The sequence below is a fragment of the Podarcis melisellensis genome (genome assembly GCF_964234715.1).
Source record: "Podarcis melisellensis genome assembly, chromosome: 10".
Classification (NCBI taxonomy): domain Eukaryota; kingdom Metazoa; phylum Chordata; class Lepidosauria; order Squamata; family Lacertidae; genus Podarcis; species Podarcis melisellensis.
Genome location: NC_138542.1, coordinates 72,642,724 through 72,670,427, shown reverse-complemented (window position 1 = coordinate 72,670,427; position 27,704 = coordinate 72,642,724). Strand labels below are relative to the sequence as shown.

Below are 27,704 nucleotides of genomic sequence, written 5' to 3'. Positions count from 1 at the left end.
TGTTCTGAAGGATGCAGCAACCTTCCTGAAACTAAGATGGGAACCCGTTGGCCTTGTCAGTTGCGCTGATTCCCCAGCTGTGTCCTCTCTGGGGATGTGGGGAGCAACGGGCTTGCATTCCCCTTTTATCACAAGACGTTCTTTTCTCCTTCTCTCCCTCCAGAATATGATCTGCGAATGGAGCGATGGATCTGTCTTCTCTCAACCCCTCTGGGATGGCCGGAGCATCAGCAACTCAATCTCTTCATACGAATGTGTCTCCGTTTCTTATTCAGGTATGCAGGAAGAGAGACTGGGGAAGGAACCCAATTCCATTCAAGGAATTGAGGGGAACTAAAACAAAGCCATCCTCAGACACTCTGGATGTTGCAGTGCAGTTCTCCAACCAAGTGTGTGCAAAAACATATACTTGGGTAAAGGACCCCTGACAGTTAAGTCCAGTGACAAACGACTCTGGGGTTGCGGCACTCATCTTGCTCTATAGGCCGCTGGAGCTAGCGTTTGTCCGCAGACAGTTTTTCCGGGTCATGTGGCCAGCATGACCAAGCTGCTTCTGGCGAACCAGAGCAGAGTATCGAAACATTGTTTACCTTCCCACCAGAGCGGTATCTATTTATCTACTTGTACTTGATGTGCTTTCGAGCTGCTAGGTTGGCAGGAGCTGGGACCGAGAAACGGTAGCTCACTCCGTCACAGGGAATTGAACCGCTGACCTTCTGATCGGCAAGCCCAAGGCTCAGTGGTTTAGACCAGTGTGCTTTAAAATGCTAAGGTCTGCAAAAGTATCATGCAAAGGTCTGTTGTATTTCGGGAAATTGCCCTGCAAAAGTGTGTTGACTGGTTGATAATAAAGGTAAAGGGACCCCTGACCATTAGGTCCAGTCATGGACGATTCTGGGGTTGCGGCGCTCTTCTTGCTTTACTGGCCGAGGGAGCCGGCGTACAGCTTCCGGGTCATGTGGCCTTAAAATGCTGGTGAATGACCAGGAGGAGATAAAATATGGTAACCATACCCACCAAGAATCACAAACTGATGTGGAAATTTAGAGAACTCAAGAATGGGGAAATGGGAACCTGGCAAAAAATGAAAAGGACAGACTTACTTATTCCTGTGCAGAAAGGACTTGGCAAGGAAACTGAGGACGGGGAGAGATGGGGCTCCAGAGAGAGAACCCCACTAGTTTCCTCTTTATACTTGGCACTTCGTATCACCTGGGCTGCATTTTTGTTTTTGAACTGTTGCCTCCATTGGGGTTGGTAGGCAAAGCCTAGAGTGGTTCTTTGGCCCAGAATAGGGCACAGGGAACTCTGCCCCATGGAAAAAGTTGGAACTTAATTTAAATGCAGAATTCAGCTTTTTGATAGGCGGCTTCAGTGAAGTTTCATTCATGCAGGTGTGGGGAATGCTAGAAAACATCTCAACCATCACAAAGATCTCACAAACCAAGGGTTCTGTATGACACACACACACACACACACACACCCTACTGGCAAAAGCAGAATGGCTTGTTCAAAATACTTCTGCTTACGTATTTATCAAATCTCTTCGTTGCTTTTCCTCCTAATTGTCTCCCTCTCCAAAACAGGGAAGGAAATACTTGATTTACTCAAAAGGAAGTCTACGTTCTCTCCCAATTTCTGGACACTCCCTAACATTCTCTCTCAACCTTCTGCCCTGCAGGTTCCCAGAAATGGATCCAGCGTTCCTGTACGACTACCTTGCCGTACCTTTGCAAATACAAGGCCACCTATTAGGCCTGAAACCCTGGGCCTGAGAGGAACACCCACAGACCTCCAGCTTCCCGACAGGTCCAAGGCCAGCCCCCTTTCTGAGAAATTTGCCCCATGAGATATGAAACCTGTCTCACTTTTCTGCAAAGAGATGCTTTTGTGGACTGGTTAGCTGAGTAAACGAGGCGTTCCTTGTGCTTTGCAAAGTGATGGGGCCAAATTTGGAACTCCCTTTCCTAGACCACATCATGGAAATGCAAACCTTTGCAAGCTGTCCGCTCTCTCTCTCTGGCCAGCTCCCGTCTTCCTCTGTAGTGACAATAATCATGGAACTTTGAAGTGTCAGGCATAGCCCTATTGGCTTTAGCCCAAACGTAGCAGAGTTTTCCTGCACAGCGAAGAAGCTAGTTGCGGCAGTAATGACTAGTCAGCTAGACTCAGAATAACTATTTACAGGATTTATTAAAAAAGAGAAAATAAAACCAGCAGAGTTTCTGCATACAAATAAAAGCAAAATAAATCCTCTCTTTCTCTCTCTCTCAAAACCATACACAGCACTTCTACTCCTAACATACCTCACATCAAACTGAGCTAGCAATCCCTAGTTAAGAGTTGAATGCTGGTCGTTAACCAATCAGAGTAAGCAGTTTCTAGGTCAAGCTGACCTGGGCTTTCTGCCAAGAGTAAATTGACACTGCCTTGAGTTAATTGTTTGAAGCCAGAATCTGCAAGTTTCCCATGAGAATCAATTAACAGAAACTGAACACCCCCTCACAGATTCTGCTGGACAATTAACATCAAATACACCTATGTAGAAGATCATTTTTCCAGCAAACCTAAACCCTTGCACATTCGCTTGTTCTTTACCTTTGCCAATGGTTTAGTTAACACATCTGCTACATTTTCTTCACTTGATACATAAGTACAGGTGATTATATTGCCTTGTACACAGCAACGCACATTTTGGTATTTTACAGAGATATGTTTAGAACGTGATTTGAAACCCTCTGTTTTACTTAAAGTTATACAAGCTTGATTATCAATGTAAACTTGTACTGGTTCTCCACAATTTACATTTAAATCTGCTAACAAATGCTTGAAATAAATCACCTCGTTGCACAATTCACTCAATGCGGCGTACTCTGATTCCGTTGATGACACACTTACAACGTCTTGCTTGCGTGACCGCCAGCTGATTAAAGCTCCACCGACCATTATGACCAGTCCTGTGACAGATTTTCTATCCGGCAAATTTCCCCAGTCACTATCACAGAAGCAACTCAACATTTCATCCTCTGAAGAATTTAATTGTAACATATAGCCAATTGTCTGTTTGAGATACCTCAGAACTTGTTTTACCCCTTTCCAGGCATTTAGTGTGGGTTTTGAGACCAATCTACTTAATATGCCTACTGCATAGCTAATATCAGGTCTGGACCACTGTGCTAGATACAATAAACTTCCAATTACAGAGTGATATACATCAGGATGTTCAAATTCAGGACTCTCATCTGTATGAAGTGTTTTTATGAAACCTGGATCCATAGGCACCACTGCCCCTTTGCAATCCTGCATTCTGTATGTAGTCAGTAGTTGTTTAATTTTGTTCTGCTGACTAATTAGGCAGCTGCCATCTTGGGCCCAGCACACTTCCAACCCTAGATATGTCCTAACCGGGCCTAAGTCTTTCACTTTGAACTTACTGGACAATTGTTTGGCAAACCTCTTAGTTTGTTTATCTGTTTTGCAGGCATACAATACATCATCTACATAGATCAGACAAAACTCTTGATCACTGCCTGTATCACGTACATAAACACAATTGTCAGCTGTACTCTGCTTGAAACCAAATGACACTAAGGCCTCATGGAAACATTTGTTCCAGGATCTTGCAGCCTGTTTGAGACCATATAGAGCTTTGTTTAATTTCAACACTCTATTGGAACCTGTCTCATAACCAGGCGGTTCGGCTAGATACAGGTCTTCTGATATTGATGCATGTAAATATGCAGTCTGGATATCAAAATGGTTTAACAGGAGTTTTCTCTTTGCTCCAAGCGTTAGAATCAGCCTTACACTGTCCCCCTTAGCAGTGGGGGAAAAAGTCTCGTCATAATCTTTTCCAGGCCTCTGAGAGTATCCTTGTGCCACTAAACGAGCTTTGTATTTGTACTCTCCTGTCACCAGAGGTTTAAGTTTGTACACCCACCTGCAGCCTACAATCTTTGCCCCCTCAGGCGCTGCTACTGGTGTAAAAACCTTGTGCTCATTCAGAGAGGACATCTCTTCCTCCATTGCCTGTTTCCAGCGCTCTGCCTCCTCTTTTGGTAACTTTAACACCTCCTGAAAACTCTTGGGCTCTGCAATTACACTAAACATGTTTGCAGTATCTGGAGAAAAACGCACCGGAGGCACTCCTTTATTTTGTCTTTTAGATCTTCTGGGAGAAAATTTTTCTTCTGACCCACTTTCCTCCTCAGAACTACGACCTCTCTTTTGTTGCTTAGCAACTGGTCTCTGGCTAATTCCACTTTTTTGAGAGCTCTTATCTGAACTTTCCTCCCCCTCAGACTCTGATTCTCTATGTTTACCTTCAGAGTCATGAAGCTCATGGGAAGGTTCAAACCAAACCTCAGTATTGGCATGTAGTCTCTCCCAGCCACTATGTTCACAAAAACTGGCATTCCTGGAGATCACAATGCCATTTGTCCCTTCAGCAAAGCGGAAACCTTTTCCAAGCTCCTGGTAACCCACAAACACTAACTGTTTGGTCTTAGGATCTCCCTTCTTTCTCATTTTTTTTGGAATTAATACCCAGGCTTTTGATCCAAACACATGCAAATGGTCAATTTTGGGTTTTTTCTGAAACAATTTAAAGTACGGGGTTGTACCTATTGTTTGATGAAAGAGCCTGTTTTGGAGATAACACGCGGTGAGCATGCTCTCCCCCCAATAAGACATGGGCAAATCAGCATCATCAAGCATGGCAAACATCATATCTTGCAAAGATCTGTTTTTTCGCTCTGCAACGCCATTCTCCTCTGGGGGAAAAACGTTCGTTTTTCTATGCCCAATGCCACGCTTTTGTAACCAATCTCTAAAAGCATTTGACATAAATTCGCCACCTCTGTCCGTCTGAATCCTTTTAAGTTTAGTGGACAGAAATCTTTCCACAGATGCCACCCAGCCTTTAAACTTAGTGAACACGTCACCCTTATTCTTCATGGGAAAAACCCAAGAATAACGTGTGGCGTCATCCACAATTGTTAGTGAAAAACGCGATCCACCCCTGCTTACAGCAAATGGACCAATTACGTCCATGTGAACCAGCTGTAGCGGTGACTCACTAACTCTGTCACTTCTGGGGTAAGAGACTCTGTGGGTTTTAACCTTTTTACACACATTACAATCAAGGTACTTGTTACAACTCTTTAAATTACCCCCATCAGCCAATTCAGACATTTTTAGTACACTTTTCCAGCCAGCATGCCCCAATTTCCTATGCAATAAGTGCACACAGTTGTCATGTATAGCTTTGTTGTTCACTGCAGGCTGAGATTTACTGACTACTGCTGCAACTTGAGATCCTGCTTTAAGCCAAAACAAGCCTCCCTCTGACTTAGCAGTGCCTAAAATCTCACCAGCCTTCTTAATAATGCAACTGTCTCCTTCAAAATACACTTTAAACCCAGCTTTTAGCAAACAATCTACAGACATCAGATTGCTCCTTAATGAAGGCACACAAAGTACATTTTGCAGACATTCACGAAGACAAGGAACAAAAACTGCACCCCCTGAAATCACTTCGGAAGTACTTCCGTTTGCTAGAGCCACCTGGCTGCGCTGTGCTGAGTTCTTGGAAACAAACAAGTCATCTGAGTTTACGATGTGGCGAGATGCTCCCGAATCGACCACCCAGACCGCTTGTTTCTCATCAGCAATCTTGACCTCACCGGTCACCAGCTGAGCCGACTGTTTTCGTTTGAAGAATTTCTTTTTCCACTGCTGCTGATCTCGTCTCTGCTCCTGCACCGGCCACTGAGACTTGACCAACTCCGGACATTGTCGTTTTAGATGCGCTGAGGACCCACATCGGAAACAACGCCTAACAGCAAACGCTGACTCCTTACCGGTACGCTGCTTTTGCTTCACCTCTGGCACGGCATGAGAACTCCTTCCAAACCGCCCGCCTGTAGAAGCCTCTGCAGCCAACGACCTTTCTTGCCTCTTCTGCCATTCTTCAATCAAACGCCCAGTAACGTAACTGACGGATAAATCACGCTCCTGCATGCCTTCTAGAGACAAAACTAAATTTTCCCAGCTTTCTGGGAGAGAACTCAAAATAATAGCCACCTTCTCCTGCTGGTCTAACGCACAGTCTCTTTCCTGTAGCGCTGCAAACTTTAACTGTAAACTGTGTAGGTGTTCCTGCATTGTAACCCCAGGCTGTAACATTGCCTTGTACAATGCCTTGCGAATGAACAGCTTGGAAACCGCTGTCTCACGCACATGGAGTTCTTTAAGTGCTTGCCACACACCTCTAGCTGTCTTGATTCCCCTCACATACGGCAACTGGGAATCTTCCAGCCCCAAGACAATTGTGGCCCTTGCTCTTTGGTCTTTATCGAGGTCTTCATCATCAGGCTTCGCAGGAAACTTACTCACCACTTGCCAGAGACGATCCCTCTGCAGCACTGCCTGCATGCGTTCCGACCACAGCAAGTAATTGGAGTCATTCAGACGCTCAAAAGCCATCTGAACTGGTTGTGAGGCCATCTTGAGAGCGATGTCCCTGGAACCCGGAACCAGCTACTCACGACCACCGAGAGAGAGAACAGGAACCACAGCACCCAGCACTCACACGCTGCAGCTGTTGTCCTTCTGTCCACTGCGTCACCAACTCACAGCAGTCAGGAACCAGCCAGTGTCCATCTGCTGCACCAACAGGAACAACAACTTCTGGAACTACTGGAACCAACGCCGTTGATGCTGACACCACCACAACTCAGGCTGGCAGCACAATACCCATAACCTCATGGAACTTTGAAGTGTCAGGCATAGCCCTATTGGCTTTAGCCCAAACGTAGCAGAGTTTTCCTGCACAGCGAAGAAGCTAGTTGCGGCAGTAATGACTAGTCAGCTAGACTCAGAATAACTATTTACAGGATTTATTTAAAAAGAGAAAATAAAACCAGCAGAGTTTCTGCATACAAATAAAAGCAAAATAAATCCTCTCTTTCTCTCTCTCTCAAAACCATACACAGCACTTCTACTCCTAACATACCTCACATCAAACTGAGCTAGCAATCCCTAGTTAAGAGTTGAATGCTGGTCGTTAACCAATCAGAGTAAGCAGTTTCTAGGTCAAGCTGACCTGGGCTTTCTGCCAAGAGTAAATTGACACTGCCTTGAGTTAATTGTTTGAAGCCAGAATCTGCAAGTTTCCCATGAGAATCAATTAACAGAAACTGAACAAATAAACCTCTTTCTCTGCATGCAATTCTGCAACCATGTCCTCTGTATTCTTGAAATAGTTGTTTATTGTGATATTCAGATCCTACCTTTACCCCAAGAAGGTCCATGTGGCAGGCATGGTTCTCCCCACCCCTAGTTTGGAGAGTCGCTCCAGAAGGATATCACAGTTGATGGTATTGAAAGCCACTGAGAAGCTGAGGAGAATTAACAGGGACATGTTTCCCTTGTCTCTCTCTCGACGGAGGTCATCATACAGGGTTACCAAAGCAGTTTCTGTGCTGAAACGGGGCCTAAACCCCAATTGAAATGAAACCAGAAAACCAGTTTCTTCCGAAAGTGCCTGGATCTGGTCTGTGAACATTTGCTCCAGAACCTTGCCCAAGAAAGGGAGATTAGCAAGTGGCCAGCAGTTGGTTAGGTTTTCTGAATTCAGGGAAGGTTTCTTAAGGAATACAGTGGAACCTTGGTTCTCAAACCATTTTACTATCTAACGAGACCAGATCCATAAAATGAAAGCAATAAACAATGTACTGCAGTCACACAATCAATCAATCAATCAATCAATCAATCAATCAGTAGCTGAATTGGGTTCCACTCAGTCACAAAAACAAAAGAAAAAGAACCATAAAAACGCAAATTAAATAGCAAAAACAGACAGACCTCAGCGTAACACTCAAAACGGAAGTGTGGCACTCAAAACGGAGGATGTTTGGCTTCTGAAAACAGTTCGCAAACCGGAACACTTACTTCCGGGTTTGCAGTGTTTGGGTTCCAAGTTGTTTGAATACCAAGGCGTTTGAGAACCAAGGTGCCACTGTATTTTACCACTGCCTCCTTCAAACAGGCAGGGACCTAGTACTTACAGGAATTAGAGGACAAATTTCGGTCAGGTTTTTTGGGCAGGAGTTTGAGACTCAAAAGAGTTTGAGAGACTAAATGTTCAGAACAACAACAACAAAAACCTTAAGAGTAACCCAACCTCTTTTTATCAGTGCATTATTCATATTCTAAACCTAAATCACTTAGGTCTAAACTAGATGTTGGAAGCAAGCATGTAACTGTAGCCTTCCTTAAAAGTTGAAAATTCACTTTGGGATGAAGAGAGTAGACGGGAGATGCTTAGACTTTTCGCTGCTGCAAATCATTCCCCCAACCAACTGGGGAAACGGCAGAGAAGCGAGGAAGGACGAAAAGGAAATATATCAAACACTTTTATTTTCAGAGCAGACAACCAACAAGAAGACACAACCCACCTCGGCTGCGCAAGGACATTTTAGTTAGCTGAGGGGGAGAGAATCCTTTTCTGACAGCCAAACCAGGCCATGGAAGGAAATGACTCCTCTGTTAAAAAAAAGAACCAGCTCCAACCCCATCAAACTCCTCCCAAGAACCAGCCGCTTTATAAAAGGGGGCAATGAGTCGGAGCTGTGATGGGTTGGTGGCCAGGGGGCTTCCTGAGACCCCCAGAGGATTTCTTCAAGGATCCGGCAGTGGCAACCAGCGAATTTGCTCTCCCAGGAGGCCTTTGGCAGGAGGAAAGGCAGGATCCGTCCTCTTCCACTACACCACATTCTTCAGGTTGCCTGCAAACATTATTATTATTATTATTTATTCAACTTATTCACTGCCCTATACCCGGAGATCTCAGGGCGGTTCACAACAAGACCACAGCATATAAAATCAAACCAAAAGCAATAACCCAAAACCCCCCATTAAGCCACATTCTAAAAGGGTGTTGAATGTCAGTAAGATCAACCAAAGGCCTGGTTAAAAAGGAACGTTTTTGCCTGGCGCCTAAAGGTGTACAGTGAAGGCGCCAGGCGAACTTCCCTGGGGAGAGCAGGGCTGTTCTGTTGCCACCCTCCGGACCTCTCGCGGAGGAGGCACACAAAGAAGGGCCTCAGAAGATGATCTCAGGGTCCGGGTAGGTTCATATGGAAAGAGGCGGTCCTTGAGATATTGCGGACTTGAGCCGTTTAAGGCTTTATTAGTCAAAACCAGCACTTTGAATTGGGCCCAGAAACTAATCTGCAGCCAAACCAGGATCGGTGTAATATGCTCAAACCGTCTTGCTCCAGTGAACAACCTGGCTGCTGAATTCTGCACCTGCTGAGGATTCCGAATCATCTTCAAAGGCAGCCCCACGTATAATGCATTGCAGTAATCTAACCTTAAGGTTACTAGAGCATGTTGTTGTTGTTTAGTTGTGTCCGACTCTTCATGACCCCCTGGACCAGAGCATGCCAGGCCCTCCTGTCTTCCACTGCCTCCCGCAGTTTGGTCAGACTCATGTTTGTAGCTATGAGAACAGTGTCCCACCATCTCGTCCTCTGTTGTCCCCTTCTCCTTGTGCCCTCCATCTTTCCCAACATCAGGGTCTTTTCCAGGGAGTCTTCTCTTCTCATGAGGTAGCCAAAGTCTTGGAGCCTCAGCTTCAGGATCTGTCCTTCCAGTGAGCACTCAGGGCTGATTTCCTTAAGAATGGATGTGTTTGATCTTCTTGCAGTCCATGGGACTCTCAAGAGTCTCCTCCAGCACCAGAATTCAAAAGCATCAATTCTCCGGCGATCAGCCTTCTTTATGGTCCAGCTCTCACTTCCATACATCACTACTGGGAAAACCAGAGCTTTAACTATATGGACCAGAGCATAGACAACAGTAATTTGGCTATCCCTGTCCAGATAGGGCAGGGATAGCCAAATTGGGCCCAGAAACTAATCGGTAGCCAGTGCAGTCGGATCAGGATCAGTGTAACCGTCTTGTAAGCAACTTGGCTGCTGAATTCTGCACTAGCTGGACTTTCCGAACCGTCTTCAGAGGCAGCCTGGCATTTAAGGCATTGCAGTGATCTAACCTTGAAGTCACCGGAGCATAGACAACAGTAGTTAGGCTATCCCTGTCCAGATAGGGGCGTAGCTGGGCCACCAGCCGAAGCTGATGGAAGGCACTCTGGGCCACTGAGGCCACCTGAGCAACATTCGCAAAGCCCTCCCTTTTACCTGGGGAAGAAAGGCGGGAGGTTTTTTAAAGGAGGGGCTGGAGCAATAATTTAGCTGAGATTCCTGCACTGCAGGGGGTTGGACTAGATGGCCGCAGGGACCCCTTCCACCTCTACAGTCCCATCTGGAGACACTGGTGTCAGGAGTGCATGCAGGAGCCAGGCCCTGTGACCAGTAGGACTCTGCAGGACTGGGGCCTTCCTAAGTTTGTTCTGGAGAGGCAAGGCACACAGGTGAGGCCAATTGATAACTCACAGCACCTGGTGGCAAGAGCCGGAAAGGGATATAAGGTCAGCATTTCGCTTCAGCTCTTTGCCACAGCAACATGTTCCCTGCCTTGTTGTGTTTAGTTCCTTGACTCCTTGATCCTCAGACCCCTGACTTTGTGACTCCTTGCTTCTTGACCCTCAGACCCTTGACTTCGTGACTCCTTGATTCTTGACCCTCGGACCCTTGACTTCGTGACTCCTTGATTCTTGACCCTCGGACCCTTGACTTCGTGACTCCTTGTTTCTTGATCCTCGGACCCCTGACTTCGTGACTCCTTGCTTCCTGACCCTCGGACCCCTGACTTCGTGACTCCTTGCTCCTTGACCCTCAGACCCCTGACTTTGTGACTCCTTGCTCCTTGACCCTCAGACCCTTGACTTTGTGACTCCTTGCTTCCTGACCCTCGGACCCCTGACTTCGTGACTCCTTGCTTCTTGATCCTCAGACCCCTGACTTTGTGACTCCTTGCCTTCTGACCCTCGGACTCTTGGCTTCCTGACTCCTAGCTTCCCGTTCCTGCTCCCTCCCCGCCATCTTGTCCCCGTTCCCGACGCCCCTAGCCAGGACTTCGATCACCCATGAACCGGACTGTGACAACTAGGACTTGATCCCTTCTGCACACAATTCAGTTGCTCTGCCAGTGGACGGCGCCCCTTCGCTGGGAGCCAGGTTCATTGGCAACCTGCAACCTCCTTCTCCCAGGTGAGGAGGGCAGGACTCACTTTTAATGCAGCCCAGGATTTCTTGGATTCTCTGCGGCTCGTTGCGGTCCAGCCTGCAGCTTGGTGTAACTTCCAAGACGTAATCAGGGCCGTATTCCGTGAAGTACTGCCAGAGGAGGAAGGAAAGGGTGAAAGAAGGAAACAGGAGCCACTCCTGGCAGATCTAAGCGAGGCAAGACGCACCCAGGGAGGTAAACCCATGTTGCATGCGAGCTTCTGACTTCACAAGCAAAACAACAAAAACAACAACAACAACAACAACAACTTATTTACACCCCGCCCATCTGGCTGGGTTTTCCCAGCCACTCTGGGCGGCTTCCAACCAAGTATTTAAAACATTACAGCATCAAACATTAAAAACTCCCCTAAACAGGGCCGCCTTCAGTTGTCTTTTACAAGTAAAATTGTTGCTTATTGCCTTGACATCTGCTGGGAGAACGTTCCAGAGGGCAGGCGCCACTACTGAGATGGCCCTCTGCCTGGTTCCCTGTAACCTCACTTCTTGCAGGGAGGGAACGGATTAATTCATTTTGCATTACTTTCTATGGGAAAGCAGGCCTCGGTTTTGGAACGCTTTGGTTTTTGAATGGTGTTCCGGAACGGATTAAGTTTGAGAACCAAGCTACCACTGTATTCTTACTGAGGTCCACTTCCAAGAGCCTTCTGGCAGTTCCCCTAATGCGAGAAGCAAAGTCACAGTGAAACAGGCAGAGGGCCTTCTCGGTAGTGGCACCTGCGTTCTGGAATGCCCTCCCATCAGATGCCAAGGAAATAAGCAGCTGTGTTACATTCAGAAGACATCTGAAAGCTGCCTTGTATTGGGAAGTTTTCAATGTCTGACATTTCACTCTTTTTATGTATGTTCTGTTGGAAGCCACCCAGAGTGGCAGGGGCAACCCAGCCAGATAGGCAGGGTATAAATAATAAGATTATAATATTGTTACTGGAATGACTCTTGGCAAAAGGCTGGTAGGGGTTTCTGCCCAAGAGGAACAGGTTGGTTCTTCTGCGCAGCGAAGGGAATGGCTAGCCAAGGCCTCACCTTGTGATCTGGGATCTCGGAGGGCAATGTTTTTCCTAAGATGACTGCTGTCAAATACGCCCAGCAACGAGCCGTGTTGGCGAGATGGTAGCCTCCTGCCTCCAGGAGCGAAGGAGCAGGAAGTCCGGAAAGGGAAGAAAGAGGAGTTAAAGAATGAGTTAAAGAAATTGTATAAAAGCACATTTGTTAAAAAAACCAGAAGCATTTCTATTAGGTATAGTAGCACGTGAAGAAATTTCAACGTGAGACCAAAAACTGTTCATGTATGCAACAATGGCAGCAAAGACTCTTTTAGCCCCAAACCAGAAGCAACAGGAATTATAGACAATAAAAGACTGGCAGGTGTGGATGACTGAATATGCGAAACTGATGGGGGAAATCCGAAACCAATGCAATCAAGCTTTCCAAAAAGACGGGGGTAAATTTGTACAATATTTGTTTGTTTTTTTATAAATCATTTTTATTAGTTTTCCAATAAGAACATCCAATTAACAAATCCATCAAATCATAATCCAATTAAAAAGAATAAAATAAAATACAAAACAGCCAAATTATTATTTTTTAAAAATTGTACAATATTTGAAGGACAATTGCAAACAGTTAACATCAGCAGGGTTGAGCTAAGAAGACTTGTAATGTTAAGGATTCTTACCTTTTTATATTTAATGAAAAGAAACTGAAGCTCCATGCAGGTAAGATAGAGGCTAAACTGGATGGGTGGGAAATCACCTGCCCTTGATGGGGTTACACTCCTTCTGAAGGAGCAGGTACATAGGTTGGGGCACTCCGGGGTCCTTTGCTGTCGCTTAAGGCCAGGGTGGATAAAAATCAATGATTTTTTCCAAAAATAAATTTTAAAAATCTGATTTTTTAAAATTCAAATCTGATATTTTTAAAATTTAAATTGGATTTTTAAAATAAAATGCTTTTGTAGGAAAAGTCTATCTAAATATAGTTTTCTATTGAAGTTGCATTATACAAAAGTTAGTAATTTAAACAAGTTAATTTTATTAGAAAGTGGATATTGGAAAACTGCTAAAATGAGATTTAATGAAAATCAGTTAGGAAGGATTTGAGGAAGTCATTTAACACTGGAATTTAATTTGGATCTTTGATTGGAAGATGTATGTTTGTTTTATATATGTTTTGTTTTTTGTGTTGTGCTGTATTTGTAATAAATTTGGAAAATTAATTTAAAAATTGGAAAAAGAAGAAGTTGCATTATACAGTGGATGCTCGGGTTGTGAACGTGACCTGTGCGGGTTGAGATTTGGCGCGTCTATGCATGTGCAAAGCGCGATTCCCAAAACCCGGAAGTAACCTGTTCCGGTACTTTCGGGTTTCGGCAGGTCCATAACCCAAACAAACGCAACCTGGAAACTGTAACCAGAGGTATGACTGTAGTCCAAAGGCTACATCCATCAGGAAATAAGGATTTGTTCTAGGTTTTTCATGTGTGCTAAAACTGCGGCCTCCTCCACTCACCTCCTCCCAGGACGAGGGTCGGGCGCTGCCACTGTAACACGTACTTCAGGCACCGGCCGACCCCTTCGGGGGTCAAGTTGAAGGAGCACATGGGGTCACCAGCGATGGTGTCCGCCCCCAACTGCAGGACAACGGCCTCAGGGCTGAACGCTGCGTAGACCTCCTTCAGGACACTGCAGGGAGAGGAACGAAGACCCCCGTTACCCGGAGAGCAGCCAGGCAGGGAGCCTGTGGCAGCAGAGGTTAATAATATAAATAATAATAACTTACTATTTATACCCCGCCCATCTGGCTGGGCTTCCCCAGCCACTCTGGGCAGCTTCCAACAAAACACTAAAATAAAATAGCCTATTAAACATTAAAAGCTTCTCTAAACAGGGCTGCCTTCTGATGTCTTCTAAAAGTCTGGTAGTTATTTTTCTCTTTGACATCTGGTGGGAGAGCGTTCCACAGGGCGGGCGCCACTACCGAGAAGGCCCTCTGCCTGGTTCCCTGTAATTTGGCTTCTCACAGGGAGGGAACCGCCAAAAGGCCCTTGGAGCTGGACTTCAGTGTCTGGGCAGAACGATGGGGGTGGAGATGCTCCTTCAGGTATCCTGGACCGAGGTCGTTGAGGGCTTTCAAGGTCAGCACCAACACTTTGAATTGTGCTTGGAAACGTCCTGGGAGCCAGTGTGGTTTTTCAAGACTGGTGTTATATGGTCTCGGCGGCCGCTCCCAGACACCATTCTGAAGCTGACTGGACACGGGTTAGAGCTCAATGTCGAGCCTGCCAAGTGGCGGTAGCGACGGCGAAGACTTCCCACCTGATGTGAAGGAAATAAGCAGCTATCTTATCTTTAAAAGACATCTGAAGGCAGCCCTGTTTAGGGAAGTTTTTAATATTTAATGCTGTGTTGTTTTTAACACTTGATTAGGATCCGCCCAGAGTGACTTGGGAAACTCAGCCAGATGAGCTGGGTATAAATAAATTATTATTATTATTATTAATGCTAAAGACGGCCCTGCTTCCTCGTGGAGCCCAGACATGTTTCAAAAGCCGCAGGGCCAATTCCAGCAGCTCGGCTAGAACAATCTGACTGGGAGACAGAGCGAGCCCCGAGTGCGAGTTATGCCAGGTGGGGCAGAAAAGAGGAACTGTGGGAGAACCACCGAAAACCTTTGCTCCCAAAGGGCCACCGGGTGGTGGGTTCTTACGTCTCGCAGATCTGGAAGTATCTGTCGTCCTGGATGCCGTCTTGAATGGGGACGTTGACGCTGTAGTAACGCCCCTTTCCCAGGCCCACGTCCGTCACATCTCCTGTTCCTGAGCAAGAGGCAGAAGAGAGTTTTTTTACTGACTTGGGACCAGGAAGCAGGACCGTGAAGGATGCTTTGTGCCTCAGTGTAGTGATCAGGTGGGACTGCTATGAGGAGTTATGAAAATACGGAGCAAGCCATTGTGTCTGCAATGAAAGCCTTGCGTTGACTGGGCTTGAGCCATTGACAATAATTTCTGATCAAATCCCACAAGCCTCTGCATCTCTGCCTATTTCTCTACGCCTGACAAGCACGTATAAGCATTCTAAAACACAGAACAGTTGCTTCCCCAGGCATCCTCAGTACATAAAGATAGTAGTTAGCTTTGATGTAGCTTTCCTTGGTTTTGTTAATCTTAGGGCCAGGAAATAGAGTTTCACATAGAGGTGATAATCCTTTTGAATTCTGGTGCTGGAGGAGACTCTTGAGAGTCCCATGGACTGCAAGAAGATCCAACCTCTCCATTCTGAAGGAAATCAGCCCTGAGTGCTCACTGGAAGGACAGATCCTGAAGCTGAGGCTCCAAGACTTTGGCCACCTCATGAGAAGATAAGACTCCCTGGAAAAGACCCTGATGTTGGGAAATATGGAGGGCACAAGGAGAAGGGGACAGCAGAGGATGAGATGGCTGGACAGTGTTCTCGAAGCTACCAGCATGAGTTTGACCAAACTGTGGGAGGCAGTGGAAGACAGGAGTGCCTGGCGTGCTCTGGTCCAGGAGGTCACAAAGAAATGGACACAACTAAACAACAATCTTTCCTTGCCATCCTTCCTCTCCTCTTTATAGCCTCTGGGGTTCGCTAAAAGCATTCCTCATTGATTCCTATTTTATTTACTCTGAACTACGTATGCATGCTCAAGTAGGAAATGGTTTATTTGTAGTTAAAAGGATTTCTTTGATCAACTTTGTACCCACGTGGTAGGTTTTTTGAAATGCTCAGGGGAAATCTCTTTGGTTCTTACAAGCACTGTGCTATAAGTTCTTTTGTTAATAAAAGGGACCTTGGCCAGGATGTGACAGATTATTATTGGCACTCCTCCCAGAGTCTTGCTGGTCAAGCCTCGTGTGCATTTTATTAATCAGGGTCCAATCCTTCCTTGCTTTTGGACCGCAACACCTCAGGTGCTGCCTGCGGGCTGCCCATCGAGGGGCCTCTGGTTGCCCTTTACGATAGCAGGATGCTGGCCTCTCTGGCCGGATCCAGCAGCCTCTTCTCAGGTCCTTATGCCTCTCGGGATTCAGAGAATGATATGAACAGAGAACAGGGGAAATAAACAGTGGGTACTGTTTGTGTATTTACATACACAAAATATAAATATACAAGGTGTATAAAAAACTAAAAAGGTAAAGGGGGAAGGGGGTGGCGCTGGGGGTGAAACCACTGAGCCTAGGGCTTGCCGATCAGAAGGTCAGTGGTTCGAATCCCCGCAACGGGGTGAGCTCTCGTTGCTCGGTCCCTGATCCTGCCCACCTAGCAGTTTGAAAGCACGTCAAAGTGCAAGTAGATAAATAGGTACCGCTCCGGCGGGAAGGTAAACGGCGTTTCCGTGCGCTGCTCTGGTTCGCCAGAAGCGGCCTAGTCATGCTGTACGCCGGCTCCCTCAGCCAATAAAGCGAGATGAGCGCCGCAACCCCAGAGTCGGCCACAACTGGACCTAATGGTCAGGGTCCCTTTACCTTTAAAGGAAGCAACACTCAAGTACAGTAAAAGAAATAAATAATAATCACTTGCCTGGGAAAAACCCTGGAGAGAACTTATGCAGAGACACAGTCATCACTTTGGAGGTGAAGATGAAGGCATCTTCTACACCTGGGTGGAAAGAGAAGTGAAATAATTGCAACAGGCTCCTTGCCCATCAGCCGCAGAATCTAGAGCTAGAGGCCAGAGACCCTATAACAGAAGGGGGGCTTATCAGGGAAGGAAGTTGAAAGACAACACAATCTCATAGCTTTTTTTGACAGAGTTGCAAGCTTGATAGATCAGGGGAATGCTGTGGGGACATAGTGTATCTTGATTTCAGTAAGTCTCTAGACAAAATGCCCCATGATATTATAATAATATTTTTTTATTTATACTCCACCCTCCCCGGCCAAGACCGGGCTCAGGATGGCTAACATCAAATATAAATACAGTAAAAACATTAAAAACAAAACAAACACCCCCCCAAACCAAACAAACAGTTCATTAAAATATAATGATACAGATGATACAATGGTGGTTGGTTTAATCACGGTTGGAGATGGGGAGGCGGTCTTTAGGAAGGAAGTTGAGCAGTTGGGGGAGTGGTGCAGGAAAAACAACTTACTCCTTAACTTAAAGAAAACAAAAGAGATTATTGTGGACTTTAGGAAATGTACGTAGAATATTCAGCCACTCATTATTGAGGGGAAGTGTGTGGAACAGGTCTCGGTGTTTCGATTTCTGGGAATGGAGTTGAGAGACGACCTAACCTGGGGAGAAAACAGTAACATATACCGTATGTGTTGGATGTGACACACCGAGATTTGCTCTTGTGTGCAGAAACCAAAAGTGGCGTCGCTGAGGACTTTGGATTACAACAGGAAAATAAAGAAGAAGAAAAGTAAAAATATTTCACACAGAACTACAAACTCGCTTCCTAAATCAATTCAGTGACTGTGAAAAATAAATGAAGGATCAACATCGAAATGTTTTATTTGGACTTTTTGGACTAATTAAGAAATGCAGTATGATATCAGATTATCACTCCCCGAACTTCAGAGCATGGGAAGTCACCCAAAAGACATATAATTTGGCATTGAATATTTGGCTTTTTTATTGTATTATAATTTGGAATGTTTTATTGTTAAAATGGAATTGTTTTAAATATATAGTACAACCTGTGTACAATGAAATTAACTTAGCCTCCCCCCCCACCACAAACACTCAATCTCATTGCACTCTGTGTGCTTGTCGCAGAACACACCAACCCCGAAAGCCAGTTGCACTATATTATTTTCCGTTCAGCAGTCTAACAGCCCACGGATAGAAACTGTTTTTAAGCCTGTTGGTATGGCTGATTATACTTCTATATCTCCTGCCCGAGGGTAGAAGATTAAAGAGGTACTGGGCGGGGTGTGAATCGTCCCTGAGAATTTTCCTCACTCTCCTAAGGCCACGATCCCTTGCAATGTCATCTAGTGGGCTCAGGGGACAGCCCATGATATCAGGTGCTGTGTTCACCACACTCTGTCAAGGCTTTCTGTCCATGGCTGTCAAGCCAACGTACCACACTGTGATACAATATGAGAGGGCACATTCTATTGTGGACTTGTAGAAGGAGATAATCAATTGTCGTTTAACACTGTTCTTTCGCGAGACCCTGAGAAAATGGAATCTCTGTTGGGCCTTCCTAACCACCTGATTAACTGTATTTTTCGCTCCATAAGGCACACCTGGCCATAAGGTGCACCTAGTTTTTAGAGGGGGATTTCAAGAAAAAAAGTATTATTTAAAGGGAGCGCTGAGCAGAGCCTGTATGCATCCTAGGCTCTGCTCAGCGCTCACTTTCACGAGCCGTGTGGAGCTTGTGTGCGGCGCTTGCAGGCTTTTCCCTGAGGAGGGAGAAGGGCAGCCCCCACACACTCTGCGCGGCTCTTTAAAGGGAGCGCTGCTCTTGGGAGCTTTTGTGGGAGGTGGGGGAAGAGAGAGAGCCCTGCTCTGTCCCTTCCCCCACCTCCCGCAAAAGCCAGGGATAGCCGTGTAAAGCCTCCGCAGGACAGTGGGATGAAGGCTCCCTGCTGTCCTGTGGAGGTTTTGCGCCGCTAAGGCAGAAGCTAAAACAGCTAGAGGGAGCGCTGCACAGCGCTCTCTCTAGCTGTTCTGGTTTCTGGGGTAGCCCGCGAAGCCTCCACAGGGCAGTGGGGAGCCTTCATCCCACTGCCCTGCGGAGGCTTCGCGGGCTGCCCCAACGCTCCTCAGGAGCTTCTCGGGGCTGGTGGGGGAAGCCCGGGTCCCCCCCCCCCAGCCCCAGGGACCACACATTCGCTCCATAAGATGCACAGACATTTCCCCTTAGTTTTTAAGAGGAAAAATGTGTGTCTTATGGAGCGGAGTGTATTGGTTTTCCAAGTAAGGTCTTCACTAAGGTAAACTCCCAGGAATTTAAAGGAAAAGACTCTCTCCGCACGCACACACCTGATACACAATGGGGCTAGTTCCCCTCTCTTCCTCCGAACGTCCAACACCATCTCCTTTGTCTTGCTTATATTTAGGTGCGAGTTATTCTCTAAGCACCAAGTAGAAAAAACAGAACAAACCAAAGCAGCAGGAACAAGTCAAGCCACGTCAACCCGTGAGTAGGAACGAACCTTACCATCCCCGTGATGCAGATCTAAGTCCACATAGAGAACACGGCCAAATTTCTGCCGGAGCCGCAAGATGCCCAGGACGGCATCATTCAGGTAGCAGAAGCCAGAAGCTTCGTCCCTGCAAATAAAACATGACTGGTGAAATGTGAAGGTTTAGGAGCTGGCAAACGAAGCTGGCCTCAAGCCAAGAACGTGGCGCTCTTCGCCGCTCTGGCTAGTGAGCGGGCAGATTTTGTAGAGGAAAATTTGGCATAGGGAGAGGAAGAAATTATAGTGACATTAATCTTATAGTGATATAAGATTTCGGATAAAATATCCAGTTAGAATCCTGGTAAAGGTTGTGGAATTTTACTGCAGGCAGCGCACTTGAAGAAAATGTTATGAAAATGATGTACTGATGGTATTTAACACAAGCTAAATTGGCTAAAATGTACAAGACAAGAACCAATGAGTGTTGGAAATGTAAATAAAAGGAAGGTATCTTCTACCACATGTGGTGGACTTGCAAAGAGGGAAAAAGGCTTTCTGGGAAATGGTATATAATGAGCTAAGGAAAATGTTTAAAAATACTTTTGTTAAAAAACCAGAAGCCTTTTTACTGGGTACAGTGGGCGGAGAGATACCAAGGGAAGATAAAAGACTGTTTATGTATGCAACAACTGCGGCATGAATTATTTTAGCCCAAAAATGAAAACAACAAGAAGTGCCAATGAAAGAAGAGGGGCAGATGAAAATGATGGACTTTACAGAACTGGTGAAACTGACAGGAAAAATCTGAAACCAGCATGATCAAATATTCCAAAAGGACTGGAGGAAATTTATACGATATTTGAAAGATTATTGCAAGCAATTAAACATCACTTGCAGGGTTGCCGATGACTTGCAAGGAGAAGTTTTCTACCTTCCTATAGTTATTTAAATTTTGAGCCATTTTGTAACGAGTGTCATTAGAATTGGAAAATGCATAAAATGCTATCATATAAAAGTTAATTTTGAAAGCCATGAGGCGGGAGGGAAGGAAGTCGACAGGCTCTAGAGAGCCAGAGAGGTAAAGTAGTAATGATGGATAATAATGATGTGATTAAAGGTAAAGGGACCCCTGACCATTAGGTTCAGACGTGGCCGACTCTGGGGTTGTGGTGCTCATCTCGCTTTACTGGCCGAGGGAGCCGGCGTACAGCTTCCGGGTCATGAGGCCAGCTGGACTAAGCCACTTCTGGTGAACCAGAGCAGCGCATGGAAACACCATTTACCTTCCCGCCGGAGTGGTACCTATTTATCTACTTGCACTTTGACGTGCTTTCGAACTGCTAGGTTGGCAGGAGCAGGGACCGAGCAACGGGAGCTCACCCCATCGCAGAGATTCGAACCGCCGACCTTCTGCTCGGCAAGCCCTAGGCTCTGTGGTTTAACCCATAGCACCACCCGCGCCCCAATGATGTGATTAGATATCGATAAATGGAAATCTCATAAAAATTATAAATATATATAGTGACAAACCAGAAGACGGAACATTTTTGATGGCAAGTCTCCTCCTCTGGTAGGCAAGAGGAACATTCCCAGAGCTGTTTAGCTAGCTGAGAGGAAATATGATTGACATCTTCAGGTATCTCAAGCGGGCTGCCCCATGGAAGATGGAGCAAGCTTGCTTTTCCCCGTTGAGATTCTCACTCAACATCAGGAAGAACTTTCCGACAGTAGGAGCCCTTCGACCGCACAACAGCTTCCCTCGGACGCTGGTGGAGTTTTAAAAATTATTATTAGGTTTTTACATTAGCAGGATTATTGTAGTAACCTGCAGTTTACAAGAGTATCTATTTACAGTCGATAAATCAAACGAGCAAGTTAAATGAATTTGGATATGCAGAAGGTATTAAAAAATAAATTTAAGGAACTGTAGAAAAGAGGGGGAAGGAAGTCAAATTTTGAAATCTTAAATGGGTTGTAAAACTAGATAGATAGATAGATAGATAGATAGATAGATAGATAGATTGATTCTTTATTGTCATTACACAAGTGCAACATTGCACAAGTGCAACGAAATTGGATGCCATCCCTTAAAAAAACAACAAAAGCAAAACAACAACAACAACCAAACAAACCACATTCCAGCCACACCCACACCCACACCCATCAAACTCCCAGGTCACACTATCGAGTTACAGCATTCAAAAAGGCCACAGCTCTTGGATAGAAACTATTTTTCAGTCTATTTGTCCTTGACTGAAATGTATAAATTTGAAAAGTGTAAATAAAAAATTATTAAGTTTTCACATCAAGTTTAAAGTGCGTGAAGGTAAAATGAACAGAACGACAAACAACCAAACCAGACAAATGCAGGACAATCAAATTTCGAATCAATGGCGAGTGGGTTCCAAATCTATGTCAAATTTAGAGGTTAGATGGACACCTGTCATGTATGCTTGAGATTTCTGCCTTGCAGGCGGGTTGGAATAGATGACCACTGGGGTTCCTTCCAACCCTACAGTCCTGTAATTCTGTGATTCCTCTCCCCGCAGGCCTGACAGATGCCAAGGTGGAATAGGCCTAACAGTGCAGGCTCTGGGAGAAGCAACAAGACAGAACTTCCTTACTTCTTTGCGTGATGCCAGCCTCCAGGCCAGTTGATGGCAACCTGGCAGTCGCCGTTCACCAAACACTGGGCGGCTGTGATGGTGGCTCCTCCCACGGCAGCCGCGTAGTCAAAGATCCCTTCAGAGGTCGGGCAGTCGTAACCTGGAGGGAGGAGGAGAAAGGGGTGAGCACGATAGAAGTCTCAGAGACACCAGGTGTATATTTTTATTATTTGTTTTTTTTTTAATAAATATTTATTCAAGATTTTCTTAATAAAGAAAAAACAAACAAAATAACATATACTTTAACAATAATCATACTTTCTTCACTTCTTTGGACTTCCTCACATCTCTCGTTCCTGCGTTCCAAATTTTCAAACTTTACCCAGCAATTTATCACCTTATTTCAATTCTTATCTTATAATTTTCCAACATTGTATCCCTAATTTTGGATAATTTAACCCAAACCTTAGTATATTTTTATTATTTGGACCATTTTTCACTTTAATTGCATTTAACTTTTTACAGTGGCACCTTGGTTCTCAAACGCCTTGGTACTCGAACAACTTGGAACCCAAACACTGCAAACCTGTAAGTAAGTGTTCCGGTTTGCAAACTTTTTTTGGAAGCTGAGCTTGCTCTGTTTTGAGTGTTACGCTGAGGCCTGTCTGTTTCTGCTATTTATTTTGTGTTCTTGTGGCTCTTTTTTTTGTTTCGTTTTTGTGACCGTGTAGAACCCAGTTCCACTCCTGATTGATTGATTGTGTGACTGCAGTAACATCGTTTATTCCAGAGGGATACGTAAGCAGAGGTACGATTGTACTTCTTAATTGTATTTCAGTTCGACAATTACTTTGATAAAATACGTATTTTGTTATGTGCAAATGGCTTTATCATTATTATAAACTCCATCTCCTCTGAGTCTTGGGGAAGAACGATGTCAATCAACATTTGATGATCTCCTTCTACCGGTCAACAATAGAAAGTGTCCTTTCATAATGCATCACAGTGTGGTACGCTGGTTTGACATCATCTGATAGGAAGTGCCTACAGAGGGTGGTGAATACAGCACAAGATATTATGGGCTGTCCCGTGAATCTGCTGGGTGAAATAGCGTGCCTCAGGAGAGTGAGGAAAATTCTCAGGGATGATTCACACCCTGGCCGGCACTTTCTTGATCTCCTGCCCTCGGGCAGAAGATATAGAAGCAGGATTAGTCGCGCCAACAGGGTAAAGAACAGTTTTTATCCGTGGGCTGTTAGGCTGCTGAATGAAAAGATAACAACAGGGCAACTGACTTTTGGGTTTGGTGGGTGTGCGTCAGTAAACGAGGGGAATTAAGACTAAGAGAGCTGAGTGGGGGGTGCTCATGTAATCTCACTGTATACAAATTGTACAAGTGACAATAAAGTATTTCAGTTCCAATTTAGATACCTGTCAGGTCCATAAATTTCCATATAGGATATATTCCACACAAAAAACAGAGACCATTTGTTGTTGACAAAGGACAGATGGACATATAAAGGGCCCCATGACCTCCAGTAGATTAAGGGAAGGAATCCCCAACCTTCAGCCTCCAGATGTTTTGGACTACATTTCCCATCAACCCTGACCACTGGTCCTGTTAGCTAGGGATCATGGGAGTTGTAGGACAAAACATCTGCAGGGCCCCAGTTGGGGATGCCTGGCTTAGGGCCTCATCAAACCTAAATCCGGTCCTGGCTGTGAGATAAATCTCAGCACCCTGAGCCTGGCAGCAGATCTTCCCTGGCACCTTGTCTGGATTTCTCCAGGGAAAAAACCCCAAATAGCCTAGTCCTCACCTAGTCCAAATCCCACCGATTCTGGATGGTCATCGTCGCCTTCCTCGCTCACTTTCTGCAGGTGCTGCAGGTAGGCATCAGTGTGGAAGCCGGCCATCTCCTCCATGGAAGCTACTTTGGGCGGGACAATCCTACGGAAATGAAGAAGTTGGTGGGTGGGGCAGACACAGAATATGGAAGGCAGCACCTCAACCGCTCTAAGGGCTCGCCCAAACTTCCCGTGGTCCCCTTGCCCTGCTCCTCCGCAAGGAAAACCTGCTCTTTGGCTTTAAATTGGAATAAACGGCAATCCATTAAAAAAAACCCAAACTGCTGTTTGCTCGATTGAGCGCCAAAGAGCGTTTTTTTATTCCGACTGAGCGGCAAAGTGCGTTTTTTGGTGATTGAGCACTTTTTTGCTCTGACTGAGCACCAAAGAGCTTTTTTTTTGCTCCGATTGAGCACCAAAGAGCGTTTTTTTGCTCCGATTGAGCACCAAAGAGCGGTTTTTTTGCTCCGATTGAGCATCAAAGAGTGTTTTGCCGCGATTAAGCGCCAAAGAGTAATTTTTTTGCTCTGATTGATTGCCAAAGAGTGTTTTTTTGCTCCGATTGAGCACCAAAGAGTTTTTTTTGCCCCGAGTAAGCGCCAAAGAGTGTTTTTTTTTGCTCTGATTGATTGCCAAAGAGTGGTTTTTTGCTCTGAGCACCAAAGAGTGGTTTTTTGCTCCAATTGAGCGCCAAAGAGCAGTTTTCTCAGGAGGAAAACCGTGGGACAAGAAGAAGGATGGATAAGCCTCAAACCGAGCAGGTGTTGCTATGGGACGGGTTAGGAGCAGAAGAGAAGTTCTCTGAGGCTGCCCCTTGTATCTCCTGGACTACAGCAAAGTTCCCCCCAGGGCAATGTCCCCCTGTTGTCAGTCAAAGAGATCTCAGCTGCTTAGCAAGTAGAGCTCTGAGAAACGTGGCCTAAAGGAAATATTTTTATCATCAATTTCATTTCTATGCCGCTTTGTATTTTTAAGGAAAAAAATCCGAGCAGTTTGCAGCCGGCCTTAAAGCATCAAATAAAACAATCTGGAATAAAATGCCTTTTTCCAGAACAGGTGGAAGCTGCAGGAGCCCCTGGCAGAGACCCCCCCCTTGCCCAAAAGACCCCCACCTGCCCCATGGCAAGCTGTGCCGCTTGCGCCTACCTCATGTGATCAAGCAGCGAGTAGGATTTGATCAAGGAATGCACCATGCTGGCCTGTGGGGAAAGGGAAGGAGGGAGTAAGTAAGCCAAACCAGACCCCCCTCACGGAATCAGAGACCTGCAGCGCTGGAAGGGACACCCTGTGGTCATCTAGCCCAACCCCTTGCAAAGCAGGAATCTCAACCATAGCACCCCCTGCGGGCAGCCACTGAACTTCTGCTTAAAACCCTCCAAGGAAGGAGAGGCCATAGAATCATAGAGTGGGGAGGAATCCACCCCCAGGGGTCATCTAGTCCAACCCGCTGAGGACTAGTGCCTTGAGTAGGTGGGTTGTTCCCCCCCCATGCATATCCCCTCCTTTCCAGCCCCCCCTCAGGGACTGCCCTCTGCCCCCCCTCTCTGGCCCAAAGGATCCTGCTGAGAACTAGCGCCTTGGGTGGGGGGGGTTGTCCCCCCCATGCATACCCCCCCCTTTCCAGCCCCTCCCTCAGGGACTGCCCTCTGTCCCCCCCTCCCTTCCTGGCCCAAAGGATCCCGTTGAGGACTAGCGCCTTGGGTAGGTGGGTGGGATGTCTCCCCCCTCCCCCTCCATATACCCCCCCTTCCAGCCCCCCCCGGGACTGCCCTCTGCCCCCCTTTGCTGGCCCAAAGGATCAAGCTGAGGTTTAGCGGCTGGGGGGGTTGTCTACCCCCTCCTGTCCCCCTCCCAGCCCCCCTCCCTTCTAGCCCAAAGGACCTCGCTGAGGACTAGCGCCTTAGGTGGGGGGGTGGGTTGTCTCCCCCCTCCCCATGCATATCCCCCCCTCCCAAGGTCTGCCCTCTGCCCAAAGGATCCCGCTGAGGACTAGCGCCTTGGCCAGTGCGCCTCCCCCCCCCCTCGCCCGCCCCCCCCCCGGCCCCGCACCCGCTCGGGGACTTTGCAGAGGGCGTCGCATCGCGCCAGGTACTCGGCGCTGTGCACGTAGACCGGCGGCGGCGGAGGCGGAGGGGCCGCCTGCTCGGCCATGGGCGCCACGGGAACCGCGCTTCCGGGCGCCGGTTGCAGCCCGGGCGCACTTCCGGGACGGGCTTCCCGACGCCGCGCGGCATGACGGGAGTGGTAGTTCGGAAGGAGAGACTGGAGGCTAGCGAGCGGGGCGAGGGGAGGGCGGAGCTACTGCGAGAGAGGCGGGGCTTTCCACCCGCTCTTTCTGGAGCAATAATAATAATAATAATAAAAATCTGCAAGCGAAGCGATGCTCTCCCCGCTCTTTCTGGAGGAATAAAATTAAAAATAATAAAATCAATATTGCAAGCGGAGCGATGCTCTCCCCGCTCTTTCTGGAGCAATAATTAAATAAAGTAAAATAATAAAAATAAAATAAAATAAAATCTGCAAGCGAAGCGATGCTCTCCCCGCTCTTTCTGGAGAAATAAAATTAAAAATAATAAAATCAATATTGCAAGCGAAGCGATGCTCTCCCTGCTCTTTCTGGAGCAATAATTAAATAAAGTAAAATAATTAAAATAAAATAAAATCTGCAAACGAAGCGATGCTCTCCCTGCTCTTTCTGGAGCAATAATTAAATAAAGTAAAATAATTAAAATAAAATAAAATCTGCAAACGAAGCGATGCTCTCCCCGCTCTTTCTGGAGAAATAAAATTAAAAATAATAAAATCAATATTGCAAGCGAAGCGATGCTCTCCCTGCTCTTTCTGGAGAAATAATTAAATAAAGTAAAATTATTAAAATAAAATAACATAAAATCTGCAAACGAAGCGATGCTCTCCCCGCTCTTTCTGGAGAAATAAAATTAAAAATAATAAAATCAATATTGCAAGCGAAGCGATGCTCTCCCTGCTCTTTCTGGAGAAATAAAATAAAATAAATCAAGCGAAGCAAAGCGATGCTCTCCCCGCTCTTTCTGGAGAAATAAAATTAAAAATAATAAAATCAATATTGCAAGCGAAGCGATGCTCTCCCTGCTCTTTCTGGAGCAATAATTAAATAAAGTAAGATAATTAAAATAAAATAAAATAAAATCTGCAAGCGAAGCGATGCTCTCCCCGCTCTTTCTGGAAAAATAAAATTAAAAATAATAAAATCAATATTGCAAGCGAAGCGATGCTCTCCCTGCTCTTTCTGGAGCAATAATTAAATAAAGTAAAATAATTAAAATAAAATAAAATAAAATCTGCAAGCGAAGCGATGCTCTCCCCGCTCTTTCTGGAGAAATAAAATTAAAAATAATAAAATCAATATTGCAAGCGAAGCGATGCTCTCCCCGCTCTTTCTGGAGCAATAATTAAATAAAGTAAAATAATTAAAATAAAATAAAATCTGCAAGCGAAGCGATGCTCTCCCCGCTCTTTCTGGAGAAATAAAATTAAAAATAATAAAATCAATATTGCAAGCGAAGCGATGCTCTCCCTGCTCTTTCTGGAGCAATAATTAAATAAAGCAAAATAATTAAAATAAAATAAAATAAAATAAAATCTGCAAGCGAAGCGATGCTCTCCCCGCTCTTTCTGGAGAAATAAAATTAAAAATAATAAAATCAATATTGCAAGCGAAGCGATGCTCTCCCCGCTCTTTCTGGAGCAATAATTAAATAAAGTAAAATAATTAAAATAAAATAAAATCTGCAAGCGAAGCGATGCTCTCCCCGCTCTTTCTGGAGAAATAAAATTAAAAATAATAAAATCAATATTGCAAGCGAAGCGATGCTCTCCCTGCTCTTTCTGGAGAAATAATTAAATAAAGTAAAATTATTAAAATAAAATAACATAAAATCTGCAAAC

The 27,704-nt window shown here is 45.6% G+C and overlaps 2 protein-coding genes across 3 annotated transcripts in view; one reads left to right on the top strand and one right to left on the bottom strand.

Annotated features, from left to right (window-relative positions):
* The window catches only part of LOC309378792 (lithostathine-like), a 65,851-nt gene extending 64,027 nt beyond the window's left edge, over window positions 1–1,824 (top strand). The window contains exons 7-8 of the mRNA XM_081927469.1: window positions 164–275; window positions 1,682–1,824. Of these exons, the coding sequence (XP_081783595.1) occupies window positions 164–275; window positions 1,682–1,755 (186 nt within the window). The 3' untranslated portion in view covers window positions 1,756–1,824. The remainder of the gene's footprint in view (window positions 1–163; window positions 276–1,681) is intronic.
* A 6,580-nt stretch (window positions 1,825–8,404) lies between these two features.
* Window positions 8,405–25,958, bottom strand: HDAC8 (histone deacetylase 8). Of its 2 annotated transcripts, none has more exons than XR_014172158.1 (11): window positions 25,827–25,958; window positions 24,924–24,976; window positions 23,750–23,880; window positions 21,948–22,089; window positions 19,359–19,471; window positions 16,757–16,834; window positions 14,922–15,030; window positions 13,725–13,897; window positions 12,240–12,338; window positions 11,198–11,303; window positions 8,405–8,789 (listed from the first exon to the last, which is right to left on the bottom strand). XR_014172158.1 is itself a non-coding variant. In XM_081927323.1 (11 exons), the coding sequence occupies exons 1-11, from the start codon at window positions 25,926–25,928 to the stop codon at window positions 8,767–8,769; spliced, it is 1,125 nt and encodes a 374-aa protein (XP_081783449.1). In that variant the 5' UTR covers window positions 25,929–25,958; the 3' UTR covers window positions 8,405–8,766. The 2 variants fall into 2 exon arrangements, 1 of the variants encoding a protein (XP_081783449.1); XM_081927323.1 differs by having other exon boundaries at window positions 12,240–12,334.
* Window positions 25,959–27,704: the final 1,746 nt, after the last annotated feature.